The sequence below is a fragment of the Neofelis nebulosa genome, chromosome 11 (genome assembly GCF_028018385.1).
Source record: "Neofelis nebulosa isolate mNeoNeb1 chromosome 11, mNeoNeb1.pri, whole genome shotgun sequence".
Lineage (NCBI taxonomy): Eukaryota > Metazoa > Chordata > Mammalia > Carnivora > Felidae > Neofelis > Neofelis nebulosa.
In genome coordinates, this window is record NC_080792.1 from 36,707,445 (window position 1) to 36,717,485 (window position 10,041).

The 10,041-nt window shown below is 44.2% G+C and overlaps 1 protein-coding gene and 1 long non-coding RNA gene across 4 annotated transcripts in view; one reads left to right on the forward strand and one right to left on the reverse strand.

Annotated features, from left to right (window-relative positions):
* The window catches only part of TPGS2 (tubulin polyglutamylase complex subunit 2), a 65,634-nt gene extending 61,997 nt beyond the window's left edge, over positions 1-3,637 (forward strand). For all 3 annotated transcript variants that reach the window (XM_058692306.1, XM_058692304.1, XM_058692305.1), the window contains 2 exons: positions 1,559-1,719; positions 2,979-3,637. In XM_058692306.1, coding sequence (XP_058548289.1) covers positions 1,559-1,719; positions 2,979-3,209 — 392 coding nt within the window. In that variant the 3' untranslated portion in view covers positions 3,210-3,637. The remainder of the gene's footprint in view (positions 1-1,558; positions 1,720-2,978) is intronic.
* Positions 707-9,222, reverse strand: LOC131490177 (uncharacterized). The gene is made up of 2 exons (XR_009250980.1): positions 8,773-9,222; positions 707-1,138 (listed from the first exon to the last, which is right to left on the reverse strand). It is a non-coding gene; the product is annotated as an uncharacterized LOC131490177 (long non-coding RNA).
* Positions 9,223-10,041: the final 819 nt, after the last annotated feature.

Below are 10,041 nucleotides of genomic sequence, written 5' to 3' on the forward strand. Positions count from 1 at the left end.
CATTTGTGAGTTACTACAAAACAGTGGGAGTAGGATACTAAGCAAGTAAAAAGTAAAAGAAATGGTCATTCTGTTTATAGGCTCCTCCAGCAGGCTCACACATTAGGAAAGCATCCAGGAAAAGCATTATCCTTCTAGTATACTTCTATACATAGGCAAGTTGACAGCACTAAAAACCTGAATTAGTAAACCTCAAGCTAAAGACCTCAGATGAGAAATCCAGAGTAAAAGCCTCCAGCCTCTGTTGAAGCAGCTGTTATCTGCCCCCCGCCCCCCAACAGCAGTTCAGGCCCTGGCTTAGGGACTGTAGACAAGGCCGAGCCCTCTTTTAGTAGCTCTCTGCCTGGTAGGGGTGAGAAGATACAGACGCCAGGATTTTGCCCCTGGAGAAAAGAGGGGCCATCTTTGCAAAGTAGCCTTCCATCTACATATTGGGTTATGGGAAGGTGTGGTACAAGAGGAGTTGTGAGGTAAAGGAAGCATCCAGGCAAAGACACACAGTAAAGTTACACCATGGGAAAGTGCAACTGATTTGGAAGGAGTGACAGATAACTTCAGTTCATTGGGCTGCCCGGTTCATCTTGTGGATGGGGAGGAGATGAAGCCAGAGGCCAGTTCCCCTTCATGCAGAGCTTGGCAGGAGTTTGGACCTGACAGTGGGAAGCCAAGGTTGTTCAGTAGAAGAATGGCAGAATTGAGATGCAAGTGTATGTGACCACAAGCAGTCTTGGAAGAGGAAGAGACTGGAGGGTTGGGGCCACTTAGGGAGACATTAAGTCCATTAGACAGGAGATGCACTAGATTAGAGGTCTGCAGTAGGAAGAGTGGAGTGTCAGAAGCAAATGAGGTGGGAGCTGGTGTGATAGTGCCTGCTTCAGTTCAGCCGGGACCTCTCGCAACAGTGCAGGTGGGATCCAGGACGGGTGCTGGTCTGGGCTCCTTCGTAGTGGCTGCTCACAGCCCCTCAGATTCCTGATGGAGACCTCTTCAGAAGACCAGAGCCATTCAGAGTCTGCTTCCATCAGGAAAGCTGAGATCACAGTATGTCCCACTGGAGCAGGGGTGGCTGAATGGAGAGCCTGAGTGCACAGAAGGCCAGCGCCAAGCACGCAGGGCAGTCAGCTGACTGATCAGGAATCTGTAAAAAACAATACCAATGAAATGCCTAACAGTGGCCACTGGAGCATAGGCCTGGGAGGTTGGGGGGAGGGAACTTTAATTTTACATCCTTGAAGTATTGGAATTTTTTTTTTTTTGACGTTACAGATAAAAGGAGAAAAGTGTGGGGTGCCTGGGTGGCTCAGTCGGTTGGGTGTCCGACTACAGCTCAGATCATGATCTTGCAGTCCGTGACTTTGAGCCCCACATGGGGCTCTATGTTGACAGCTCGGAACCTAGAGCCTGCTTCGGATTCTGTGTCTCCCTCTCTCTCTGCCCCTCCCCTGCTCACGCTCTGTCTCTCTCTCTCAAAAATAAAAGATTTAAAAAAAAAAAAAAAAAAAAAAAAAAGGAGAAAAGTGTTACACCATGCATTCATTTCTTTTGTCTGCTATTTCAGCATTGGCGCAAGACGCTGAGATTTGGTTCCTGGACAGAGCGTTATACTGGCATTTTCTCACAGATACCTTTACCGCTTACTATCGCCTGCTCATCACACACCTGGGCCTGCCACAGTGGCAGTACGCCTTCACCAGCTACGGCATTAGCCCACAGGCCAAGGTAAGGGAGGGACACCTATCATCTCAAACTGGACTATCAGAATCTACTGAGATGCTTACGTTGCAGATTCTCAGTTTCCCTGATTCAGAAGACCCGGGATGGAGCCCAAGAACCTGCATCTTCATAATGCAAGGCAGATGATTCCAGTGTAGGTAGACAGCCTCACTTGATACTGAACTAAGTGGTTCCCAAACTTGACTGATCCTCAGGATCACCTGGGAGTTTACTTTCTAATTAAATTTTATTGAGGGCTTAGGTCAAGTTGTTTTGCATAGTATGTAGATACAGGAAAAGTGAAAAGTCAGTCTCTTACTCCCAGATTCTCCAGCCTCCCAGCCTTCCCCAGAGGCAGCCACTGTTCCCCTTTTCTTGTGCCTTTCACAGTACACTTTACTGCCTAGAAAGTATGCATGCATGCATACGATTTTTGGTTCCTTTTTTCTAAATCACAACTGCAATAATACACCTTTCACATCGTTCTGCAACCTTCTTTTCACTTAACATTCCATCTTGGAGCTCACTTCCTACAGTACATACAGAGATGTCCTTTTTAGTGATACAGAATATTCCACTGTATGGATGTGCCTCATTTATATTACACATCTGGGCAACACTTCAAACATACGATCGCCAGGTAATGCTCATATGCCGCCTGGTATGCCCGGAAGAACTTAGGCTGGGTGGCAATAAATGAGGGATTCAGCTCCATGTATGTATTCATCTGGTGGGCCCCACTTTGCTCAAATGTCGCATAACAGCATCATCCAGTCAACCCTGTGACATCAATAAATGTGATGCTCTTTGCCCAGAAGGGGAGGACAGCACCAACAGGCACCTGCCTTCAGCCAAGGCCTGCTACTGGCCTCTGTTATGCACCTTCCGTGTGAGGAAGGCACTGCCCAGTCTACCTGGTGGGCAGTGGCTGGTTTGAGGACAGAACAATTAGAAGAACACTGATGATCTGGGACCTAACATCCCACACTCAGGGCTCACTAGATCAGAAGGAAGGATGTTTACTCACATTCTTAGTCCTCGCGCTGCATTTATTGTAAAGGTTATGAGACCTCATGAAGCAATGTGTGTGCCATCACTTTCACTTAAAGGAGGTACTAACAGATTTCCAAGGCAGTTTTTCAGAAAGCCTTTTGCTCTCTTTGCCCCATCTCCCCAGCTCTCTGTCCCCTGGATCCCCACTAAAAAGCATAAACAGTGGCATTTCTCCTTTGAATTGTGACCGCTTTCCCAATTCTGCCTTACAGCAATGGTTCAACATGTATAAACCTATCACCTACAACACAAACCTACTCGCAGAAGAGACCAACTCCTTCGTGAACAAGCTGGATCCCAGCAAAGTGTTCAAGAGCAAGAACAAGACCTTAAGCCCCAAAAAGAAAGGGCCTGTCCAGCCTGCAGGTGGCCAAAAAGGGCCCTCAGGTCCTCCTTCCACCTCTAAATCCTCTTTTAGTCCTGGAAACCCTGTCCGCAAATGAGCACCTCCACATCCCTGCCAGCGCCACAGCGATGTTTTCCATGCACAGATGGCCCAAGCCTCCGGTTCTGTGTGTGGCACCACAGGCCTCTTCGCCGTCTAAGTGAGCCAAATCATAGTCCTTTTACTCCTGTTGGCATTAGCCAGGAGTTCAAGGGCATTCTCAGGTCTCCCCCCGAGTCCTTTCCTCACCCCCAGCCTCCAAAAGCTGTGGAGAGCTTCAGAACTTACTAAGTAGCTAAATAATCTGTTCAGGGCTTTCCCCTCTCCCCATCCCCACTCCTCTGCATCCCTCAGCCGTGATTAGAGAAGGCCCCTGAGGAAATCGCTGGTTTTGACCCATGAGACATTAGAACTGTATTCTTCAGTTAGTAACCACTAGCCACATGTGGCTGTTTATATGAAAAATTCAGTTCCTCAATTGCATTAGCCATGTTGTGAGTATTCATGTGACTAGTAGATTCTGTATTAGACAACATTTCCATCATCACAGAAAGTTCTGTTGGGCAGCACTGCGTTAGAATATTTTCATGCTGCCCTTTCTTGGTTCATTTTTGTTAGAAAATGTGGATACCTTAATTTGATGGGTCATAATGGTCCATGAAAATTCTTGAAGATACAATTGTACATGTTCTTTTTATTTTTCATAATTCTCTGCTCCCTTTTCAGATTGCTATAAAGTTTGTCAACATTATCTTAATTTTTTTTTTTTAAGAGGAAGTGATCTGCTGTACTTGAATCATTTAAAAACAAAAACTCCCAAGTATTGTCTACAGGACTCTTCATAAAGAATTTTGGTAAAACCACTGTTGACAAGAGCTTTCCACCTGCTCTGCCTTCTAACTGCTTCCAACAATTCATGGAGTGGCAGAAAGGGACAAAGAGGGACCAAGCTGTCAAGGATGAGAGCTGAAGTCTTAGTCTTTTAGAAATATTTTTCTTCCAAAACTGATCAAACCAAAGGGAGAACCAATAGCACCAGATAAGTGATTCCAGCCTGTGGCTGCTACTCCAAAACAAGTCAGGGTCAGAAGGGGATTGAGAAGTCCTGTCATCCTCTCCTGTGGCAAGCACCCTTCCTCTAGTGCTTGTTGAGTCCCCTGAGTTACTTTGAAGTCAGGCCTGGCCCCGTTCTGCTTTCCACAGGTGAAGCAGCAGAAGACCCAGGAGGGCAGCGGAGCCCTTCACATCAGCAGGAGCCCTCTTAGAATATAGCAGAGGATGGGGGTTCTGGTGAGGAAAGGAGAGCATGAAGACTCGGGCAGCTAGCTGATGTGTAGGACCCAGCACAGAATGAAGATGTCCAGAAATTAGGAAAATAGTACCATTAAAGGCATTGAAATGTTCTCCCTTTCTTCCATGGTCTCTCACATCTTGTTATGGTGGATTTTTATTTTCTACTTAATACTGTTCTAAGTAATGAAAATTTTAAATTCTAAATTATTAGCATTAACTTTATTCATCTTTGTATTATGCAATTCCAGTTTTAAACTACAACTAGAAGGGCAGTGAACTCGTGTAGAATCACCAAAATTAGATAATTTGCATTTCATAGTGTATGTGCACATATTGTATGTATATGTATTTTGTCCTTACTAGAACACTGGAAACACTGCCAAAACAAAAAAATACCAAAAAACGAAAAACCTATCTCAACTATTCACTTCTTCATATGTACACATTCTTATTCTAATGAGTAAGGAAGGACTGAAAGAACTATGGGCTGCCTTTTGTTTTCATTTTTTCTTGTCATCATGTTCAGCATAAGTGGATGGCTAATGAAGTGAGTAAATGGCTAATGACATGAGTACAATAAAAACTTTTAAAAAAAGTAACATGAGTAAAAGATATGACAGGGTTCCATGGTCATTCATGCTGCTTAGAATGCTATTACCTTCTTTTTGCATTCAAAGTCTGGTTTAAATAGTGTGGCCTCTTAGGGCTTTCGGGGCCCCACTTAATTGTAGGAATAACTTGCTTATATTTACTTTGCATCTCCTCTCAACTCCTGCATCACGGGTCTGCTGGAATTTTGTGCATACAGACATCACGAAGGCTCTGAGTGGGTTGGTGAGGAACAGTGGGCACACACTGCATGAGACTTCACTTACAAAACACAAGTTCAGAAACAACATTAAGAACTTCACACAACAGGAGAGTGTTAAACCAAGGGTGTGGCCCGTTGAGTGCAGGGTCCTCTGTGCCGCTGCCCTGGTAAAGGAAGGCAGGAGCATTCCTGGGGAAAGACCTCAGACAACATGTAAGTTGAGTGTGCTACATGGGAGATAAAAACTCATCCATGAGATTTATGTTTTGAAACAAAAGCAATTAAAATGGCAGTAGGCTCTATAAATCAGTTGCCCAAGAAAAAGTATGCTGGAATCACAAAATGAGAATGAATGGCAGAATGCCATTTAATGCATTGATGTAGTTAAGATTGTGCTTAAAGTACCACATCATCACGCTGCTTGAGTCCTACAGCAGGGAAGGACCCAAACCAAGGATGTTATGACTTGCATATAACAATCCATAGAATCCCTTGAAGCTGTGCTCCCCAAACTTGAACATGCATCAGTGTCACTGGAGTTGGAAGGAGTCACTAGGAGAGAAGACACTCAAATCCCTTTCCAGACCCACTAAATCAAAATTGCAAGGAAATACAGGCATCAGGACTTGTAGTCAGCTGGAATTCTGACAATAATGCTTACTGAGTCTGAAACTTTCTACTTAATGAGTCTAGGTGGTTGTGTCTTCGTTGCATGGAGAAGAACTTCAAGTCTGTTTTTAATCTAGTAAAGCATGTACAATGATTGGAACAGAAGGACCAAGGGACCCTGTGTGAACTATGTATTTTTTTAACTTTTTATTAAGGAGAATTTTAAACTTTTACAAAGATATGCAGAATAATGAATCCCATGTATGCATCACTTGGTCTCAACAATTCTTATGACCAAGCATGTTTTATCTATATATCTAGTCTTTACCCTTCCAATTTTAATTTTTTTACATAACTCTAAATTACAGTTTTTTGCATTACATTTTCACAATTCCTCTAAGGATTATGATATATATTCTGTTTTCAATACAGTATCCACTCATATGGCATCCCTAGTAGCCGTATTTGTGTAGAATTCGGTCCCCCTCCCCCACCCTTGATCACAGGTGACTGGACAGTGGGTAGATACCAATTTAAATTGACTACACTTTAACCCTTGGGGTCTTGTGATGCATTTCTTCTTTGGTTTAAGCTAACCCAGACTGCATTGTTTTTCTAGCTAAGCATTCCCTGGCTAATCCACAGCCTCCATTATGGAGCTATTGTGAAGATTAAATCAGACAATAGAGAACTCAGAATAGTCTTTTTCCCTTCTTCCTTTATAATATGACTCCAACGTTTCTTTCCAGCCATTAACTTTCTACATGCGCCATCTGACTCTTGCCTCCTGATCCACTCACTTTCCTTCTAAAACACCACCATGGTTCTCCTTCCATGACTAGTTTCCTACCTGCCAGTGCTGGCCAGATGTCCCTGCTCTTCCTCCCAAGGCTCTGCTCCAGTCTCCTCCACATCGGAGCTCTCCATGAAGCCCTAGTCCACCAGGAGAGCCCTCTCCAGAGTGGAAAGCCACATGCCAGTACCACTCAAGTAATCTCAGGTCATGTTGCCTCGTTTCCTGTCTTTGGTGGTTGTTGAGACAAGGACTGTGTTACTGAGGGAAGCCATGCTGCTTGGTGTGCAACTCCGTGAACCATTAAAAAAGATTGAACTTCAGTTAATACATGATTTTGTGCTAAAATATTGAGTTACCTAATATTTAAATCAGGATAGACCGGTGGAAACAGACAACCAAGCAAAGCAAGTTAAAAAAAAAAAAAATGCAAATGCTAATTTATTTCAATGCTTATGCAAATTGTGAAAAGGCAGCTACTACTTTAGAGGCAGGACACTCCAGCTCATAGACCGCTTCTGTCAGAAGACCTGGCCATCACGAAATCTGTTACTGATACACTGCAAAGGTTTTGGCATCCAAACAGTATCTCCCAGACTGCCTCTTGCCACTCACTGGCTGTGGCTAAAAATCTTTTACCAATGTGCCTTGGTTTGTAGTTTAAGAAATGTAGTCTTTGTGATTACCCATTCTTAAGGGTTTTTTTACAGCACCTAGTGCCCAGGCCTTGCCCAGTACCTACCCTTGGTACATGTAGCACACAGAATGAAAGACCATCTAACTGGTGGTCTTCAGTATCCAACCGGCTAGTTTGACATGGATAAAACCTGTTGTGAGCAGACTTCCAGATGATACGGGTGAGATGCAGTAGTGAGGACCAGCCAGAGGGCGACAGGGTGAAAACAAGCACCACAGGAACTGAAGCGGTGCTTTATAAAGCTTTATTGCAAAAGTGGGTTTAGCGGTTGTCAGAGATGGGTGTGTTGGGCCACAGCATGTATGACAAGTTCATACAGCCCCGATGTAGACTCAGAGGAGAGTGTGCATCTAGGCAGATCTGTCGGGACCACACTGAATACCAATCACGTGGCATTCTCTGAGGACAAGAAATCCCAAGGCTTGGAACACAACGTGGGCAGTGGGTAGACCTAGATCTGTAGATGCTGTTTGAAGTTTTTGGAGTAAACATAGTCTAAAGCAGTTTTACACACAAATTTTACAAAAATTCTCCTTTATATAAAATGAATATATAGAGAGTATATATATATACAAATGTGTTTTCTCTCATATCCGTGCTAATACGCTAGTGACTAACCACATGTAGCCATTTAAACTTAAAATTCCATTCCTCATGTCTCTACCCACATAGGTTGAGTAACCACGTTCGTCTAGTGGCTACCACACAGAATGGGGTATAGAAATTTCTGCCACCACAGGAAGTTCTCCAGAGCAGCCCTATCCTAGACTACGCATGACTTATTTTCACCTTACGATTCGCAGAATGATTTTGCTGCAAAGCCCCTTTATACCTTTATACTCTGCTCTGCGCACATTACCTGGAGACACTTTAAGACACAGCATCCTCACATCCTTTCCTACTTTGTATGCTCTTTTTATAACTCCTGGCTCACGGTGAACGCCAGGGATGTGCCAGCATGCCACTGCACACCCTGGAAAGGGGGCTGTTGTCCTGGCTGCACAGTGGACTGTGCACCTTCTGGGCTTTGCCCCACGTGCTGGTCAAAGGGCCCAGGGCAGCTCAGCCTCTCAGCGTCTACACAGCGTCTGTCCCCAAAAGCGGATGGAAACGAAAGAGCAGGTTTCTGCATCTTTGAACAGCTCATCTCCTCTGCCCTTACAGGGAACAGGTGGGCCTGATTTGAGAACACTCTCCTGAGCCCAGAAAGAAGAAACGTTTCTCAAAGTACCTGCCATTATTTTGGAGATCGGTTACCTCTTCACAGCAGAAAGCCTGGCAAAGGATAGCTTGGAGACCAACCAGAGCAGGGACACAGCCCTCAGAATTCTTAGTTCAAGTCCAACCAAGGGATCAAAAGTTGCAAATGAGGGACCATCTATTCGGGACAAGATTAAACCTCTGGAAAAACCGCTTACCTTTACCACAGCTCCAGTTCCCAACTGTCCACTTTTAAACTTTGTAAATAAGGTTATCCCTTGGGATAGAGGTGGAGGCATAGATTGCTCTTGAGAGTCTGCATTTACGTGTCTGGAGGTTCCTGAGGCACATCTCCCACGGATGCCTCTAGACCATGGCCACACACAGGTTCTAGAACAGAGTATTGGGATTCCAGAATATAGGCTTATTGAGCAACTTTACTAAGAACTATTTTCCTTTACTGATTCTAAAACACTACTGTGGCCTTAATTATTATCTCCACAAATTATTTTAGACCTTTTTTTTAAAATGGGGAAAAATATTAATCCATTAAAAGCAGGAAGAATTCAGTCAAGTACAAGACATTTAAAAATTTGTCTTAACACATCATTTTTTCATAAATACAACCTTATAAAGTTTAATTTAACCCAATCCTTGGTTGGTTTAGGAAGTTGTCGATCTCGGGATGCCAATTTCAGATGGCTCAGTCAGTTAAGCTTCCAACTTCAACTCAGGTCATGATCCTGCTGTTGGTTCGAGCGCCGTATCGGGCTCTGTTCTGGCAGCCCAGAGCCTGGAGCCTACTTTGGATTCTGTGTCTCCCTCTCTTTCTCTGCGCCACCCGCCCCCCTCCCCCCCCCCCCCCCCCCGCCATTCTCATTCTCTCTCAAAAATAAAACATTTTAAAACTTTTTTTTAAAAAGTTGTCAATTTCCGGGGCGCCTGGGTGGCGCAGTCGGTTAAGCGTCCGACTTCAGCCAGGTCACGATCTCGCGGTCCGTGAGTTCGAGCCCCGCGTCAGGCTCTGGGCTGATGGCTCGGAGCCTGGAGCCTGTTTCCGATTCTGTGTCTCCCTCTCTCTCTGCCCCTCCCCCGTTCATGCTCTGTCTCTCTCTGTCCCAAAAATAAATAAAAAACGTTGAAAAAAAAATTTAAAAAAAAAAAAAAAAAAGTTGTCAATTTCCATAACCTTTACAATTTCAGGACAGTTTTTCTTCCAAAGTGATGCAAATTATTTTTTTCATACCACCTGCTGGGAGGGATGCTGGATTAGAATCCATTTCCTTCCATTGAGTCTGTATTTCTAAGGTTGGGTTGAGCTGGGAATCGACTCTATTCCCTTTGCCGTTTCCAATCTTATGCCTTAGTCTTCTAAATCAAGGGCTCTGACGTTGATTGAATTGCTCTAATCCTGTCCAGGTCTACCACCAGCTGCTATGTACAGAGTTCTAGTGTAGATGACCTTATCTAAATCAGTATTATCATCC